Source organism: Nomia melanderi, chromosome 11, assembly GCF_051020985.1.
Source record: "Nomia melanderi isolate GNS246 chromosome 11, iyNomMela1, whole genome shotgun sequence".
In the NCBI taxonomy this organism is placed as follows: Eukaryota; Metazoa; Arthropoda; class Insecta; order Hymenoptera; family Halictidae; genus Nomia; species Nomia melanderi.
The window spans coordinates 12,832,945-12,852,645 of NC_135009.1; the positions used below are offsets into that span (position 1 = coordinate 12,832,945).

The 19,701-nt window shown below is 52.1% G+C and overlaps 1 protein-coding gene across 1 annotated transcript in view; it reads right to left on the reverse strand.

Annotated features, from left to right (window-relative positions):
• LOC116430705 (transcription factor hamlet) overlaps positions 1-11,263 on the reverse strand; it is a 63,764-nt gene extending 52,501 nt beyond the window's left edge. The window contains exon 1 of the mRNA XM_076372359.1: positions 10,469-11,263. Coding sequence (XP_076228474.1) covers positions 10,469-10,505 — 37 coding nt within the window. The 5' untranslated portion in view covers positions 10,506-11,263. The remainder of the gene's footprint in view (positions 1-10,468) is intronic.
• Positions 11,264-19,701: the final 8,438 nt, after the last annotated feature.

Consider the following 19,701-nt stretch of genomic DNA (forward strand, 5'->3'; position numbering starts at 1 on the left):
TTTATTTATTTAATACTGTATTATAAAACGACGAAACTGTGGAATAAACATATGAATTGTAGACGAATGATGTTAATTATTTGCAGTCAGAATGTGACTCTCAATCTTCACTTGATTTGAAAGAGCGAGAGGTATAAATCTTATATAAAATACAAAGCTTTGCATAGTGCGTCAGTGAAACACTGAAATAAAATAACTTTGTTCCGTAATTCATGTACGTTTCCTCGTTAGTTTCAAAAAATACCTATGCCTCATTAGAAAACGTTGAATATTCCTATTAAGAAACTTTCGAGCGGAGACAGTTAAGTATAAGTCCAAGCACAAAAGAAAAAACGAGGCAGTAAAACAAAGATAAAGATCTACAAAGGAAACGTGTCAATCTAAACTGTAGTCTGAATGTAAAGACATTAATAACCTATGATACATAAATCCTCGTTCCCAGGAAGCGACTAACGATGCTCAGCCGAAATCAAAGAAACGATCAGCACAGTTGTCCGTGGACGACGGTAACATCTGCGCGTCCCGCTCGATTAGTCGGCTTCTGTCCAGCCCGAACCTCCGAAACGCTCGCACACGCGTCGAAGAAGAAGATCCCGCCCACATCCTTCGAGGTTTACGATTACGCAACGTCCTACACATGTAGTACGAGGATGTTCACACGTGTCCTCTTCCCCGACGCGCTCGTAGGCATATTTTTCCCTCGGCCCTCGGGTTAGGTTCATCCCAGCCGGGACCTTTTTACAACCTGACGCGCGGACAAGTCCCCGGGACCGTGGTCCGGCTTCGATTTCGAGCGGGCGCATGGAACGCGCTCATTATCGGTCGACGTTCCGTGAGATTAGCGTTCGCAGCGCGTCGCCGAAAGAAGATCCGCGCGGATAACGGTGTCCGGCGCCAATGAAATAAAGACTTTACGATGGTCCCGCTTATTGCGATGTCAGAAGAAGTCGCCGAGAACGCGGCGGCGTGTAATGAGTCAATCTCCGAGCGTCATCATCGCCTCCTCGAAGACACTTCGAGGAACCTAGTGTCGGGCCACGACCGTAAACCGTTTAAATAGCTGGTAATCGCAGCCGAACGGCGAAATTTCGTGGACCTGGCTCTCGAGCGAGGCAAAGAGGAGTAAAGCGAAGGGGTTGAGTAGGGGGTCGAAGACGGGACCGTGTAATTCGGCTGTGTAGCTTCGGCTCACGGTGCGCTCTTCATTCCCACGCGACCTCCGACCCCCGTGAGCCTCTTTCTTGCACGGTCTCATCTCTCCGCACCGAATAAGTCCCGAAAGAGAGAAAAAAGGACGCGGGCAATGGTAGGCGGATTCACGAGACGATCGTCGCGTCCGTGTCCCGGCCGGTGTTATTTGACACAGTCCTAAACCCGATTCGCGCCACAAGCCGATCCTCGCTCTTCTTCTCCGCCGCGTCTTTTTCGCCGTTTTTTCTCCGCTGCCCCGACCCGCGCTCCCCTTTAACCCCTCTTTCTCTTGCGAGCTGCGAGGTTTTGTCTCGGAGTGCCCGTTCCCAAGCGGAGAACAAACGAGACGACGACCGCGCGCACAAACACGGACGCTCGCAGAGAACCACCGACGGACCGAACGCGGGCTTGTGCGCGTGCACGTTCCTGTGGTGTACGGAAACGAGTCTCGGGCGTGTGCGAGACTACTCGATGGACGAGTGGACACGTATACGCGGGGTCTCACGCGAAAATACACGTACACGCGCGTGAATACACGCACGAGAGGAAGCTGGCCTGTGCGAAAACGTAGGGAGCGTCGTCGTCGGTTGCGCGGACGTGTACGTGTGAACACGGACGAGGGCCGTGTGTGAAACTGCGAGAAGCGGGTGATCACGATTCCCAGAGCGGGATTCAATTGAAAGAGTGGTCCGCGAATCTCTCGTGAAGATAAGGAGACCGGCCATTCAGGGAAGAATAGGAGCGTGGTGTGGAGGGTTAGAAAGACATTCGGCCACGAAAGACATCCCGGAGTCCGTCGAGAAGATAATGAACGACCCTTTGTATAAGTTACTCGATAAGGAGACCCGTTTTCTCAGGCGGTCGAACCTCGCTGGAATAAGTCGCCGATCGCAGCGTGTGAACGCGATTAACGCGATGACCGCCGAATTACCATTGATCAAAATTACGTAGAATCGAAAGGATCTTCTTAACAAAGTGATTTCTCAAGCATTTGCTCTATTAACCTTCTTGAATCTTCTTTGACAAGGGTCAAAGTATTAACGAACGGTGATACGGTTGATCTTTTACCAAGTTTCGAGAACGTATTCTCGCGATAACCTGCAGTGTCAAGGGTAGCTATGAACGACCCCCGTAACGACACTAAATCGAATTCCGCATCGCGCATACGTTTCCACGTTGCCGAAGAGCATTACCCTCGCGCACGTACCTCCGCGAGGACAAAATAGACGCAACAGCCGTACGTGCCGCGAGACGACAACACGTTTCTGGGTGTACGTGTTTATTCTTCCATCTGTCATCGTACACTGCTCTAAATATTGTGAGTTACGGTGGTCGAAAATCGTCCGACGATCGAGGAACCCTGTAGAGATCACGAAGAAAGATTCAAACTAATTGTAACGGGTCATAGGCGTTTCGAAGGCTCGGCGTGTCATCTAGTTCCCGTGAGATCATCACTGCTAACGCGGACCACTCGAGATACCAGGGAAGCCACCGTCCCGGGAAAAGTGGTCCTGAGAAACCAGAGAAGCCGAGACCGTAAAAAATCACTGCTCTCTCAAGAGTATCGGCGAGAAGAGAGCAACGTTGTTACGCTTCAGGGCGTTACAGATAAGTGTAAGCTTCGTATCGATTTTATTACCGTCGATCGCTCGATGCTCCGTGAAGGTTCTCGCGCGTCACTCATGCGACCGCCGTAAAACCCAGGCGTCCCGGTACACAAACAATCGCGGATTACCGAACGATCGTAAAACCGCGTTCGTCGCCGGCAATAAATCTCGCGCGCGCGCGCCCGCGCGAATTGCGTACCGACTTATTTCCGATGTATCTCCGCGGCGAGCCGATCCCGCAACGACGGGAACAAGGATAAGCGTTTCTCTGGAAGCGGTCTGTCGGTAATTTAATCGCCTGCCTCGTAGTCGTTACGATCGCGGCCGGTTTTATGCAAAATTATGCGTCGGTCCTGCTCCAATGAAAATTCGCATACCTACGCACACGTCATGCCATTTCGTAGCCGATGCGGCAGAACGCGGTGCAGCGGCAACAACGTGGCAGCCGCGCTAATGCGATAGACGTGTGCCGGAGGGGGTAGTGTCGTGTGCGGTGTGTCGTGTGTCGTGTGTAAGAGGTTTTCCTCCTCCGGCGTTGTCGCAACGTCGTCGACTAGAAGTGGCAGCGGAGACGAGGTAGGAGAGGACGGGGCACGGAAAGGAACGAGGAAAGGAAAGGTAACGAGGGGGCAAAAGAAAGACGGAGGAGCAGGGACAGAGGGAAAGCCGCCTTCGCCGAGCGACGGAGAGAGCCGGAGAGAGAAAAAAGAAGGAAATCTGTAGAGCTAATTCGCGTGCGAGATAACGCGGTGGCCGAGTAAGGTTGTGTGTGCTATCGTTGAAATGGTCTCCGTCGAGTCACGGAGGGGGTTGGTCAGGGCAGGGAAAGGCCACTGTCGACTTATGCCAGGGGGTGGTAAGATGATCTTATCGCGTCCTCTCTCCCTCTCCCTGTCCTTCCTCCTTCATTTTTTCCTCGGCCGCCTCTCCGTTCTCTCGCTCCCACCCTCGGCAACCACTTTTATCCCCTCCCCACCCCTGATGACAATATCGCGTGGCCAGCGAGATAACCGCTCGTGTCATTCCTACATCGACTACCTACTTCTCAGTCCGACTAACACCGAGCGGGTTCCTCGTGCGATCGGTGTACTCTCCCCGGTAGGGACACTTTCCGCGCCGCACGAGAGCCCCGAGGAGGTATACGAGTACACGGGCCGGGGGCCGATTGTCATCAGGAAAAATCCGTACGCCTCGGACACCGAGGAAATGAGAATGGAAGTTATTATGTTACAGGAACAGGGGGGAGGCGCCCTGACGTTATCGCCGATTCGATTCCCTTTAATACTGGATTCATTAGACTTTTATCAGATCCTTCGCGGCCCGACCGCGGCGAGTTCGAACTATCTGTCAGGCCGCGAAGTACGTTACATCTAAATTGTCCCGCGACCGCGAGCCACGGTTCCCAGCGGCCGGATCCGTTCTCCTCGGCCGCGATGGACGCGAACGTTTCGCCGGGCGGGCATTACTTTGTCGCGCCTCTCCGCCTCGGCTTCCACAAACACCGGCTTCGTGCAGGGTCGATGCTTACGTGACCAGCACGCAAAATTTACATGAGAAAGTACATTATCGGGCGGCAGGTTTTTTCAGCGAGTCACAGGAGGCGTCAGATCGATTATAATCCCGGAATTCTGGCCCAGTTCAATGGAAGGCGAGTTCGCGAACTGACCAGCGAAAAGTGATGGCAACGTTGACGGGAGTAAAGTGCCGCTGCTAGGGGCGGCGGCGTCGGCCGCGGTGCCGGTGGTGGTGGTCGTCGTGGTGGTGGAATGACGTTGCGGGAAATGAGTCTCGTAAAACAATGCCAGACACGCGAACACCTCGGGAAAGTGGCCCCGAGTCCACCTTCCAGCAATCGCGGACTCGCTTCTGAATGCACGTTCCACATCATCTCCGCCGCTGTCCTCGACATTAATTAATCCCTTATCGATACATCTCTCGCGATCCCGGTGTCGCGTGTCCATCGCGCTGCCGCGTGTATTTCGAATTAAATGTTATCCGTCGACCGAAATCCCTTTCTCCACGCGTGAAGCGCGTCGAACGTTTTGCAGAAAGGGTGAAAACAAATCCGGCGGAACGCGAAAACAACGAAACCGGCGTTCACGCGCGAGGGTTCATGCGCGGACACGTTTGCTCATCCGTCACGGCACTCGTTCGCTTTTACTTCGCACGCGTGATCCTCGGGGACTCGTTTCTCTTCTTTTCTCACGTTCGCCGGCGTCGCGAGAACCATCGCAATGAAGGACAGTGTTAGGCTTAATAAACTCTTCCAGGCGAACGTCGGAAGAGCTTTCTTTATCCCTGCATCGCTGGGACCACCTTCTTCATTAAAACCGTTATCGTGCACGCTAGTCGCTCCGGAACGATGGTGTAGTTAGACACCTAATCATACGCGCATCGCTATGCATCAGTTTGACCGTCGCACGACGGTTTACCGGCCCGCGAGGGAAACTTTCTAGGAAATCGTGCTCGTTACGCGACGCCCGACGTTGCGCGACACCGGTAACGAGCCACTGTGCCAATATCGTCTATCGAGTTCGATGCGGATGTAATGCACCGTCGCGGCCGAAGAAACTGTTCCCCGCGTAATAAACGTTTTCCATTCCCGAACTTCCGGCGCCGCTTTTCACTCGGAACATCGCGACTGATTCGTTCCCCGACGAAATAAACGGAAACGTACCGGGTCGAATAAAATTCCGCTCCCTCCTCCCGCCTCCTTCTCTTCCTCTTCTTTCCGCCGATGGAGCTTTCGTTCGCATCGATGAGAACAAGACCCGTGTGTATTCGACACGAATCCTTTTCAGCTGAACGGAATACCGCCGACGAATATACGTTCTGCTCTCCCGGCCGCGCCGGCATCCAGGCAAATCGCACGCCTCGCTCGCGCCGGCACGACGTGTCAGCCGCATTCAGGCGCGACACCGGTTACCTGTCTGCCGGCGCGACCCCGCGCAGAAGCCGGTCCTCCAGTCGATTCGCAATCGCAGGGCTCTCTCGCGCTCTTAAGGGTACGCGTCCGTTCGAGAGTGAAACTGTCGTGCGTTGCTCTCGAAAGAATTTCTCGCTGGCGGATACTGTCTCGAGGGCGACGATCAGTTGGACGATTCTCTGGAAGAGTCGCTCTGAACGCAGTACGCGCTTGCAATCGTGTTCTCGACAGCAATTCGAAATGGTTCTATAAGGTCGCGTGATATGATATGTCGGATTTTTCTTACTAATCAAGGTTTGTATACCTGTTTTTGCTGTTCCTTGGTCTTTCATGTAACCTTTCGAATAGTTTCATTGTCGATCGTTAGAGTAACTTTTGCAAAAAAGTTTTTCCAAATTCTATTCAACGGTGATCTGCGAAATTTCGTTTCGGTGATGTTTCTATGCGAAGTGAGAATGTCGATAATCATTCTAAACATGTGGAATGTATCAAAGGAGTATATTCATCAAAAACACGTTGGCAAAAGTGTATCGAACAGAATAGAGTATATCTTGATTGAAACGACTTTTAGAATATCAAATAAGGTTTCTTTTCTCCCGCAGAACCCGACGTTTCATATTACTCGATGTTTTAAAATGGACACCCAGCTTAACTCGTTCTCTCGCAAGACCCCGTCGACCAATCGAGAAAAGGGCGACGTCGAACGACCGCGAATCGACGGCATTCGTTCCCCGTTTTCACGGTAACCGGCGTGCATTTATCGCCGATAGTGGAAAGGAATCGCGATAGTTGGCACGACGAATGCTTAATTAAATGACAAGTTGGCGGCGATATAATCGGCCGATTGTTCGGGTGCAACAAGAATGGCCGGCTTATCGGGCGTGCGTGCCTCTGAACGGCAACAAGCGTCGGCCGGAAGCCTGAATCGCGTACGAACGAAGACGATTTCCATCGATCTTCGACGATCGCGGGGCCAGGTGGTGCGTTATCGACGCTGGTAATCGAAGAACGCGGAAAGACACGTTCCTGGCGCGGCGGTGGATTGCGCAGGAGAATTATTCAGCCGTCGAGGCCCGATTGTTCGGCGTTACAGCGGGTGGAAACGCGGAGGGATCCAACGGCGTGTGTCGATGCGTTCGTCGGTCCGTCGCGGCTGATTGGCCGCGTTTGTTTCAGGCCGGCCTGATTGCGCGCCGCGCCGGAAACCGCAAACAAATGACAAATAGCCGAGCCGATCGTTAATTGGCGGAGGCGGGAGTCGGGAGAAGAAAAGAGCGAAGGAAGACTTGCCGAGTTATTGCTGCATCGGGACCGGCGGGGGAAAGGAGCGGAGGCTGGAAGAAAAGGGTGAAGAGGAAAACCCGAAGAAGGAACGGAGACGATTGTTCGTACTCTCTGTTATCGGATTTGCATGGCCGCGTGCAGTTATTCGAGAGCGCATTGTTGGCATTTTAATTCATACGGCTGGAATCGATCACGTCCGGCCGTCCAATAACCGCGCACGCCGCACTTCCCGAAGCATGGCGTCACCCCGCGTTAAGATTCCACGACTCTTCGTGTCATTGGCTCGCTCGTCATCCTTCCTCTCTCCCTTTCCCGTCTCTCGAAATCGCGCGGACTAATTAACTCGCCAGAGCACGTCGATCGTCTAGTTAGCCGCGAAAGCGGCCGTTTGCCGGGAAAAATATTCAAAGCACTCGGAATTGATCGCGTGACCGTCAAACGTATCATGCATACGTTGTATTTATATGCAGGACGCCGGGAATGTCGCGGGAAATCATTCGAATACCATGTCACCCGCGATTTCTGGAAATCATCCGGATCCTAGCGACCGACGAAATAAACCGGAACGATCCGCTGCGCTCGAGGACGGAGGATTTTATTATTCGTGACACGCGGATCGTGAAGGAAGACGCTTTTAATTGGGACTGTCCGGGGGTGGAAACCCTGGGGAACGTTTCGAGACGAAGAAGAAGAAGAAGAAGAAGAAGAAGAAGAAGAGGTGGGATCGGAGGTAGCAGGAGTCTCCCGCAAGACGAGAATGGACTGACCTACCTTAGGATCATCCGATCTATTCAAGCTCCTTATTCAATCGTACCCTCTCAGGATGCGAGACAAAAGCACCGATGAAACAGAACCTCTCCCCCCCGGTGCCCGCGGCCCACGCGGCGCTCAGCGCGTATGTTTCTTTGGCTTTGTCTCCTCTCGGATACGACTTCCGGTGCCGCGGCTAGACGCAACCCTCAATGGGATGATGCGCCTTTGAAACTCGTTGTAGGTGGATTCCGCGATTATTCCTGCGGTTTGCCCCGAGACCGATCTGTGTCCTTCTTCCCTCGATCTGTTTCCTATCAGTTTCACGAAATTTCCTGTCTGCCCCCTGGCCCACAATGCCCCGCGCGACGTGCAGGCAGCGGCTCGATATTGTCTGACGGGACCGTGGGGGGAAATTGATAGTCCGCGCGCGGTTCCGCGTTGAATACGTAACGGAAAACTTTTTTTCTCCCCACCCCTCGGCCGTCGAATTTAATTCCGAACGGTGCTCGTCGTTCGCGATTCTCACGGACGCGAAACCGCCGACTGGAAGTTGCATTTAACGCGATCCGCCGGGGCAAAAGCGCGTCGTGAGTACTCAATTGTCCTCGTACAGCCCCCGAGTCCTCCCTCTTTTTCCGCCTCTTTTCCCTCCGTGTCTCGACGAGGACGGAGGGTGAGTTCGTGGATGGATGGTCTATTGTTTCCCCGACTCGTGAGTCAAGCGTTAACGGATTTTGTCTTACAGATTACTAGATCCCTTCAGAGTGCCCGTCGCCGTCAACGTCGGCGTCGGTGCGTGGCAGACCGTGGGAAGCTTTATTATAAATCGCGGGCACGATATAAATCATCCAACGGGCGAACCTTGGTCCTTGACAAATCTGTGCTGGAATCGGGACCAGTATCCTATGCACGTTCCAAGCGATTCTCATCTTTTCGTTTTACTTGCTAACTTTCATTGGGCGATCGAATTTTTCGTTAACATGCTGACGCTCGAACTGGATCTTGAAAATATAGAGCAAACAAGAGAAACAGATGCTGGGAAGCTTTGTTTCTCCAATGTGTGGGATCAAATGTCGGAGTACATTGTTCTTCGAAGAGACATCGATCGATCGCGCCAGCGTTCTCCACCGATTCGCCTATCGTCCCATCCGTGAATCGCCGGTGGAGAGTCTGCGGCGCGGCGTCATTCACGATATAACAATAAATTAACGTTGGCTCGTTGCGCCGCCGAATCTTTTGTGCGCGAAGCGATCCTGCATTGTTAACCGGCAAACAATGGCAGATCGATCCGCGTTCTTGTCGGTCGAATGTTCCATGACCGTACACCGGCAAGTATTGAAAATTGTTGCCCTTCGACGGGAAAAACTCGCGTGAACGCACTCTTTTAATCACCCGTCGCCCCGGAAACTCGACTCGAATTTTCGTAATTACTCCGAACGCTCGAAGACGAACGAGATTAATCCGAGTGTTCGAGTGCGTTTCCGTGGCGAAAAGAGGACGAACAGCGTTGCGTGCGGCTCGCTGCAGGCCGGCGAAGCCTCGCAAACATGGTGACAGGCAAGAATGGGCGGGACTTTTGAAAGCAGATAACCGGGAGGTGGAGGCAGGAGGACGAGCAGAGTGACTAGACAATACAGGAAAGAAGAAATGATATCGACGTAGCCAGTGCGCCAGCGCGAGAACCGCCTACCGCTCTTTCCGTGTCGTGGTGAACGCTCCGACGATATCATGAACGATGACACGCTCACTGCTCAGTGATAATGTTATCGGCAGCGCGATAGGGTAGTCGTTCCTCCATGATCGATCAAATTTTTGCAAACTCCGCCGAGAAGCATATCCCACGGCGAAAAGTTTGAGAAAAGTTTGATCCCTCGACCTCAAGTATGTTCTCTTAATCTCGAATTTCGAAGTTCATTACCGCCTTCGGTCGCTCGACAGTTTCCAGTCTCCGTTGCATCGGACCATCGCCAATCACGGACGAAGGAGGAAGAAATCGGACGGACACGCGCGAGCGTGTGTACGTGTACGTTTTAGTGTTTAACATTAACCGTTGGTCACGCGATCTGTTTAGGGAAAATAAAGATTGCCGAAGAACCGGAGGTATTACCGCGGAATCGTCGGCAGCGAAGACACAGGTCCGTTTTAAAAGGCAATCTCGGGAATGAGTTTTATACGGCCTTACGCCGCGTTTTTACAGCCCCGCCGAGTGAGTTCCGCGGAAAAGCTCCGAATGTCTTCCGTTTTATTAAGCCACTTTTCAGACGCGTGACGAAACGGGATCCTACTCGAATTATTCCAACGGTCCCCGATAACGTACAGGCAGCCCGTGAGCTTTAAACTTTTCACGCGCTCGTTTATAGAACCCCGACGAACGAAACGCGGTGCACGGTTTACGGGGAAGGTGTTCCGCGAATCGAAGCGGAAAAGAAAAACGCGCCGGGCGAATTCCGAAACAAGTGCGAAGCTGACAACCTCCCCGCCGCTTAATTATAATTAACGCGAGCCCGATATAACGTACATTTTCCGGGTAGCACACGCTGTCGGGTGTGCTTTCCAGCTTCGGAAATTTAATTACGGATTCGTCAGGCAAACATTGGCACGGTGACCTTCGTTTTTAAACGACGCTCAGCTAGGCGAACGCTAAAAGTGGGAGCAACAAAGACAGACAGAAAGAGTGGGGGAGAGTGAAAAAAGGTGGCGTACTCACCCTGTGCCAATCTTCTAGCCACCGGCTTGGATCTCATCGCTGGACGACGGGTGGCAAATTCGAAAACAAAACACTAATCTTAAGAACGCAGCTGACAGTCCTCCGAGCCATGCGAGTTTATGCACGATCGTTTTATCCTCTCGATTATTTTCACTGTCTCCCACCCCCTGCCCCCGCCGACGGTGAAGCTTCCCGGCCTGGAGTCGTCTCGCACAGGCTTCCTTGCCCCTCGTGTCCCTCTTCACTCGGATCAATCATGGGATGACGGAACAGGAGCGTCCTCGATCGAGCAGGACACCGTGGAGGGCACGCGAAGAGAGTCCATTCCGACACGCGCGGGTTCCGGTACACCGGGTCCCTTGGTTCCCTCCGTAATCCGACGGCACCGTCAGCCCGTCCAACTGGGATCCTGACGTGCGGGATCTGTCCTCCGACAGTGGAGGCTTCTCCTGTCCTCCGCGTCTCCTCCTTCTCCGCCACCTTGTCCTCCACCCCCGCGGCACTCTCCCTCTCCTCCTTTTCCACTCCCTCCAATCTCTCTCTTTTTCGCTGTCTCTCTCTCTTTTCCTCTCCCTCTTTCTCTCCTCGTCCGTCTCTCTCTTTGCCTCCCTCCTTCACCTTTTCTCACCCTCTCCACCCTCTTGCAGCCTCGCTCGTTCCTACTCTCGCCAGCGATCTCTATCTCCTTCTCTTTCTCTCTTTCTCCTTCTCTCCACCCTTCGCCGCCAACTCTGCCGGTTACACCACCGCTTCTTCCACCCCCTTCTTTCTCCTCTTTCTCCTCTTCGCTGTTGCTTCGTGTTACTCTACTACTACGACTACTTCGCCTCCACCTCCGCCTTCTCTCCACCTTCTGCCTCTTGGCCTTCCCCACCTGCCGAGTCGACCTGGTGGCTTCCCCACCACCTAGGCGATCCGACTCCGCTGTCCACCAATGATCAGCCGCTGTCTCTCCGCCGCGTTCCTCTCTTCCTACGAGAGCGCAACCTCTCGTTTCTTCGCTCCCGGGCTCCTCTCCTATCGAAACCTCCGTCGACCACCGGGCTACACTCGCGAATCCTATCGTCGCAGGATGATAAGGCTTCGATTCCTCGTGGTACGAGGAGTTTAGAGTGAGATGGACACTTAGATCGACTGAGAGATCACCCTATTACGGGTGATTGTAAATGGATGATACGAAACGGACCGGCGCCGGACCTCCCAAGCAGATTTCGAGCGTGTCCAAATTGGTCGATCTTGTTTGGATCCGATTATCAATGTTTGCGAGCAGAGTTCGTGCGCCGCTACGTTACACGCCTCGATAACGGACGGCCCGGACCCGCTTCAGCATTTCAAATAACTCGTCCCGGTGTTCGTTGGTCCTCGATCGAGTTTACATTCAGCCGGCAATTCCAAGGCTCCGTGTATCATTTTTCGAAGCGCTACCGTTGCAAACGGAGATAAACCGCGAGCGAATTTAGTCTGGCCTGGAATGGCTGACCAACACCCCCAAGCGCGCGTTCGTCGCTCGTGATTTCAATTGCGACCACGTATGCTCGAACGAGCGTCGACGTGTGTTGGTAAGGAACAGGTGTTCACCGCGTTCGATCTCTTTCGCTGACGGCGCGGATCACTGATTCACAACTTTGTCCCTCTGTGCCGGGCCCTTATCGCTTCTTGTTGCTGACGTGTAGTCTGTACCGGCTCGATACGAAGTATCTAACGTGTGCACTGATTATAAACATTCTTGTCCGATAAATTGGTTATGTCTCTGGCCGTTCCTCAAGTTCAACTTTCAAATCGTCCGCGCCGTTGCGCAACATCCGGGGTCATCGGGGGAAGCCCCACGTCTCGCCGGGACGGCTCGGAAAAATGCTTCGAGCGAAATTATTCGCGGAATCGTTCGACTGCCAGGAATCGAACCACGTTGCCGAAAACACGTGGCGGCGAATGAGCCTGGATCGATACAGCGATCGACGGCAGGGTAGTCACACTTCCGCGGCACTGGTCGCACCCTTAGCCCGGCCCAAAGTTGTCGCGCGAGGATCGATCGATCCGCGAATCGTTCCCCAGGATCAATTACACGAAATGCGGCGGCTGCCTCGATTCCGCCGGGTGACCGGCTCCCGAGCGGCGTCGGGAGGCGTCCGTCGTGTGATAGACGACGAAGGGAAGGCGTACCGCGCGCGACACATTCGCGGGAAAATGGAAATCGCCGGAGGAAATGCGAGCCGAATCCCGGCGCGTCGAGTTCGAGGCTTGGCTGGCAACTCGCTTCGCACCGACACTTCGACTTTGCATTTCTGGGCGCGTTCGCTCGACTAGGCGCCCCTCTTCTCCGTCTTCGTCGCACCTGAACGCGACCTCCGACCCCACGGATGGTGGTTCGCCGTGAAACGCGCCCGCGCACCCTTCCCAGCGCAGCTCCGCCCTGCTCCTTCGCCCTTTCGAAGCTGGGATCGGCGCCTCTTCTCCCTTTTCGACGTTTTTCCCGACTTTTTGCTCACGCGCGTTTCCCATCGGTACGCGGTTTGCGGCACGCTCGAGCGAGGAAACAGATCGGCTCGGTCGAACGCGTGCGATAATCGGGAAAATCGCGCGTCCGTTCGTTTCGTCCGTTCCACAGCGTGAATCCCGCGACGCGCGATCCTGACGGACTCGGGAACCGAGCACTCGGACTCCGAACCGTCGGTATTTTAATTCCTCGGTAGCCGCGCGAAGTTTCCAGAGCCCGTGCGATTTCTTTCCAGTTGGGGAGGGAAAAAGCCGACGAGAACGGACGGACGGTCAACTTTATTTTAAGTGGAATAGTTTGAACGGCCACTCCGGGGTTCAACGGTACAATTATATGGACGCGGGACGGGCCGTTCGTACTGCAAGTAGCCATTATTTTAATGAGAACTACGTGCGAGTCGCTCGATCCGCTTATTGGCGACGGTCCGCTCGGAGATCTAGGGTTTCGAATCGTTCGTGACACACGAGGCGCGCTCTCGCCGCGGAAATATCGCGACGTGTCGCGGCGCGAGCCGCCCGCCAATATGGTCCGGCGTTTATTTTCATCTCGGCAAATCGTGAAAGACTGCCACGCTGAGTTTCGCCGGGAACGAACGCGCGGAACCGTTCGGCGAGAAGCTTACACCTCCGCCGAGCGTTTCTTTCCGATCGTATTTCGTTTATTCTGCTTTTAAAGAGCGAACGTTTAACGATTCAGGTTGAATTTCCGGCATGCTCGTGAATCAGCCGCATCCGAAGCTCGTTGCTAAGAAAGTCGCGCAAACTTTTTCCCTTTGCGCGACGATCTCCGCCTTCTTCGTTTCCACGTTCGCTCCCTTCTCGGAGGCGGCCGCCTCGCACACAAACCGAGAAGACTTCTACACCGTCCCGGCGTTCCATTTCGTTCTCCTTTACCTTTTTCCCCCCTTTTGCGTTCTCCGAGTCACCTTCTCTCCGCGTTTCTCCGCGACTCTCGCTTTCTTCCTTCCCGCCTCCGCCACTCCTCGTTCTCTGCCTTTCGCCCCAGCGACGCCTCCTTCTTCCACGAGACCTTTCTTTGTTTCCCGGTGCACGTGCTCCACCCGCGTTTGTGCACGCATAAAAACGCAAGCGACGCGAGAGTGCGCGCGGGGGTGGCGGAGGGGAAAAAGAGGGAAAGGAGGCGAGCGGAGGAGAGCGGCAACAGCCAGCCGAAGGATATGTGTAACTTCATAAAGCATCCATGTTTAAATGGATATAGTATTTCGTGCGGGGGACACGCGCGAGCGTGTGGGTGCGCGCTTGGGGCTCGGCGACGCGCGAGGCAGGTGTTGTGCGCCCCGTGTCGGTGAGCGGCGAGCGCGAGAGGAACGGCGAGGGTGGAACGGAGGGACATGCACGCTTACATGTATATCCGCGCCGAGGCGAACGTGCACACGTTCCCGGCACAAATTGAATACGTGCCTGTCAGTGGCGTAGAAGCCGACACGAGTTTCTCTTGTCGCGTGGACATATTTCGAAGGTGCAACAGTTCTTTTCAGCGGCGCGCACCGCGCTACCTGCCGCAGCGTCTGAGAGATAACCGCCGCGCGAGACGCGAGGCGGTTCGAATAAATTCGTAGGGATTGCATGCACGCGCGATTAGCTCGTTCGATTGTTCTCACCCCTCGCAACGAGATAAATTCTCTTTTCCTCAATACAGCGATGCATAGAGGCGAAGATTGAACCGAAACTCGGAGGAAAAGCGAAACACAGGGAACAGATGCTCCGGGGTATGAACAAGCAGAAATATGTGTCGCTTAATATCGAAGGGAAAGCAATCGAAGAGGGGCGGTGGTACACGGCCACTCTGGATCTCGAAATCTATAAAGAGACGGAGCAAGTAGATTCGACCACTTCTGACCGAATGGAGAGATTCGGCGGAGAGAGGGACGCAGAAAGTGCCGCTAACGGATGACGTATATTAGGGATACTCTGGTCGAGTAAGGCACCCGAGGATCCAAGGACCCTCCCTGTCCTTTCGCTGGCTATAAAAACCACTCGCCTTCCTTCTCGACCCTTAGCTAAAAGGCCAATCCGCCCTACCACCCTTATCGATCCGCAAGGAACGAGCGTTCGGTTACTCTTTGGCTTGCGGACTCGACTCCTTGCGCGCGACCACCCGGCTACACCCCCCATCGTCCTCCTTGGATGAATCTTTGCGAGTGTAATTAACGATCTCGACGCTGTTTTCCTTATTACCGGCCGGCACGGTTCTTCGCGTCGGGAGGTATCGGACGGACGAATGGAATTCCTTTTTCCACCCTCTCCGAGAGAAATCGGTAACCTTAAGGTTCGACGAAATAGGGATCGGAGAACGATAGGACGGATCGGTTCGGAAGATGCAGAAAATTCTGAAGCTGTTCTCGCTGGCTGTACGAACGTCGAGTGAATTCTATAGCGCTTTTTCAACGACTCCACTTTCTTCCACTGCTAATCGATACCGCTTGAGACATTACCTGGCGAAGATTGCAAGGGAGGGAGTTTACAGCAGCTTTTACATCCGCCTGTTTTCCGGTCCGCTACGACTTCGCGGAAGCGTGAAACTCCCGAATCCTTGTCCATCGTTCCTATGCTTAAAAGTCTCACCGCGCGACCCTCTGCATATTCATCGCGAAATTCCGCGCCGTTTTTTCCTCGCGCCGCCGACGATTGCACACCCCGTTATCATATCGGTAGCACTCGTCCAGACGTGTTTTTCAATTAGCCAAATGTTTCAGGAGTCGCGTTCAGTCGCGCGGCAATCGCCAGCGGTAATTCATCGATGTATTATTAGTACGCCGGCGACCTGGGGCACAGATTATGAAATAATGTTTTCCATGCGTGTGCGCGAGCGGACTATCTTAAAAGTATCTTTGAGTAAGAAGAATGAGCTTTTACTCTTAACATCCATTAACGCAGGAGCACCGAGCGCACCTTGAGTACATAACTTTTTCCCTTTTCCCTTTTTTCATTCCGTTTTTTTTTATTCGAGTGCGTGACGCACCGCTATGCAGATCGACGGCGGGATAGCGGCCGCGAGCAAGACGAATCGAATCGCATTTGCCTTGCGCTAAAGTACCGGCAATAATTGCTGAGAAAGCAAGGAAGCACGTCGCATTTTAATACGGGAGATACGAAGAGCCTGATATACCGGGCGGCGCGGCGCGGGCGGCCAGCAGAATACAGGGCGTTAATTTAATTCACCCGCGTTATATTTATACGGGGATCGGAGAAGTCATCCGGGGCAAGGTTTATTCGAAAAGATAGAGTCGAACAGCCGCGATAAAAGCCTCGCCGGTACTACGTTCGAGGCGGTCGCGAGCCGATTACGCGTCGTCCATGTCAAGCGTTTTCCAAAGCCGATGGTGGATTACAGGTAGGGTGAGAAACGAGGGGAAAGGGTCGCGTTACGTGGTGGGAGGGGACCGCCGGACGATGGAGGGAGAAGGAGAGCGAGGCATGTCGTGCAGCCTATATCTAAGACGGTCGCATGTCATATCAGCAGTCATCGGGCTGGGATATAGGTATGTCTGTATAATGCCGCGATAGTACCTCGACGTTGCCCCTGTGTGTATATTACGGGGATTTAGCTCGAGGGCCCTCGCATGCTCGGAGACTGATGTGACCACGGAGACCGCCTCGTCGAGACATGCGAACCGACCTGTACGGGAGACCCTGTATCGCAGCCAGTCCGCGACCGCAAAGCAAAGCAAAGCGAAAAAAAAATATCATAAATGTTCCCGATCGCCTTTGCACAGTTAACCGGAGTTTACACAATTCCTTTAGGGAACATGTGTCCGGGGCACCCGCGAAGCGCACGCACGTTCTTCCGTTCTCTCCGCTACTCCTTTTTCTTCTCTCTCTCTCCTCTCTCGCCGCGTTCCGTTCCCTTTACGCGCGGACCGCGTGTAGCGAACGTATCCGCGCGTTAAAACCGCTATCGATGCACGGTTTTCCGAGCGATCGCGATGAGAAAGGGAATTTATACGGGGATAACCGGCACGAAACAGAAGGAACCCGAGGGCAGCTCTTAAAGGAGAATACGAGCGAAAATATCAGCCGCGGATCGGCGGCCGGTGATTTTCGCTCGAATTAAGCACCGTTTTCATTCTGTCGTTAACGTATCTGATTGTTCAATAATCGCGCAGATATACGCGCTGGATATTCGCGTTACAATGTATATGAATGAGGGTGGCGTGTATCAGCGGCAAAAAAAGTAGGTTGCCCGGCTGACTAAGCCGTGCAAAGATTAAAAGCTTTTGATGTTTCGTATTTAAATTAACTCGTTATCCCGGATCCTTGAGAACACGGCGTGCCTGCAAAATCGCGAAACGACCGCGCCACTGTCTTGCAGAGTAATTGCGTCGTTTTCCTTCGTTAATCTAACGAAAGCGTCGCCAAGTTATTTCCATCCGGTGCGCCAACGCGGCCGCCGCGAGTCTAAGCGAGTCGATTCCTTCGATAGAAAAGGAAATCGCTCGAACGCGTGAAACAATGATTGCGATACAATAAATCTTCCTAACGTTAACATCGTTTCGTATTTCTCGTTGAGAACATTCGATCGAATATCGTTCTACGATCCTGGCTATTCAGTCTAGAACACTACCGAACCAGAGTCAAACGGTCGAAATGAAATCAGAACGACTAACAAGATGCGCGAAGTGACCTTTACCACGGTGTATTAATAAATCTGTTCCAGCCGGTATTTAGTCCGAACAAACAAGGGTGATGGAGGCGATAGGCTACGCTTATCAGTGAAAAGCGACGCGTGTTTCGCGCTGGATTTAGGATCTATCGGGGTTCCCGGCGAGGGTGGTCGATGCGTCCGCGATCGAACGGAAACTTCGAACGATAAGGATCGCCGTGTTCGACGACAAATCGGTTGACCTAACCACGGACTCACCCCGTGGCCTGCATGACATTACGGCGCAGCGTTTTCAGTTATTTCGCCGTACAAATTATGCGCGTTCAATATGGCGGACAGAGAGCCGTGGCGTGACTCGTTACGTTTCAGGTCAAGACAATATATTTTGTTATTATATTATTACCACGGCCGGATGGCAGGGGCGAATTACGTATTTATCGTTTGTACGTTATTTTTCTATCGCGTCTCGCATACCGGACGAGCCGCTATCTGACCGTTACTACGGCGAGATTTATTTTAACGTGCCGCTCTACAGCATCGGCTGCGACGACTGTGATGGAGGATCGGCATATGCCACCGTGTCATTGATTTTTACAGACATTATTTCGAGCTTGCATCTGCCTCGCGCTGCCGACGCAACTGTCTCGTAAATGAGAATGATTTTGTTTCGGATCGTCATTGAAACATTCAAAACGATCTATTGTTTTGTTGTTAATAAACGTGCTTGAAAATATTAAATACAATGAGAAAATGTTTCGTGCAGTACAATTAATTGTTGTTAATTGTTGTCGATCATAATTAATAGTTTAACGTAACGCAATGTATTCTAACCTTACTTTCAAAGATAGATGACAATTGCCCGTTACTCGCGCAGCCGCCGAGCGAATCACGTTTTATCTGTTTTCTTTCTCGTTCGAACCGCACTACGCGAATTCACGTGGAAAATGACCACTGAGATTAGCCGACACACTTTTCACCATTATTAGAATGTTACAATTAAAATTCTAATGGAATTTGGTTGTTTTATGAAGAGCGAAGCACGGGCGGGATATTCGATTGTTTCGCCGAGGGCGGATCAATACGTGAATCAATAAGGTGATTAAATATTTGAAATTTCAAACATTTGATGGAATAATAATGAATATAATAGCGTCGAGGCGTTAGTCAATATATTTGATTGATTTAAGGAACATCATTCAAAGGTCAGAGGATTTTAATTAATTATAATTAATGCGATTAGATGCTTACTGATACACGTAGTGAAAGATGCGCAGTGATCACGCGTTTATAACATTCGCGCGCTAACTGCCTGTGCACGCGTGTGCTCGTTTAGAGGAAAGTTTTGTAATAAGTTTAATTAGTTCTTTGTGATTGCAAAACGCATGATTTGCATACCAACCGGTGAACGAAGCAGACATCTCTGGAGAAGCAGTTCCATTGTTGTTAAAAGTCAATGTTTCGTGGTGTACGAAATGAAGGTAACGTAGCCTTTCTCAATGCCAAACATTAGCCATTTTCTTTTTATCCATACTTCCACGTACAACTTTGTATCCCATTATATTCACCAAGTCCCACGTTCAGTATAATGTTTCCTCTCAACCATCATCACGTTCAACAAAAAAAACGAATGTGAGGTTATGTTAATCTACCTCAAACAACTTCGAATACATTAAACTTGATCATCATTACATTACTAAATACAGCCGATTCAAACTCCTACGTTCCAAAAATCACACTCTAAGATACTCAATCATCAGAAACACCTCTACGAATTAAAATTGAACTCAAATTAATAGATTCAACAAGTTTTTCATGCATGTAGTACCACGATACGATACTAATAACTACAAAAGCACTTCCATCGAGTCAGTAGAATAACAAGCATCACGTATCGACTCCATCTTGTACAGTCTCAACGAAAAATTATATACAATAGAATCTCGATTATACGAACCAGTGATGTTTATCATTCCCTTCGCTATTTCATTGTCCGGACCATATTTCTTCCCATTAATTCAAATAACCAAGGTTCTACTGTGATTCCATCACCACCTAAAATCGTTACTCACAAAATCTCCAAAGTCACTAGAACAGTCTGAAACATTCTAGAAAGGTA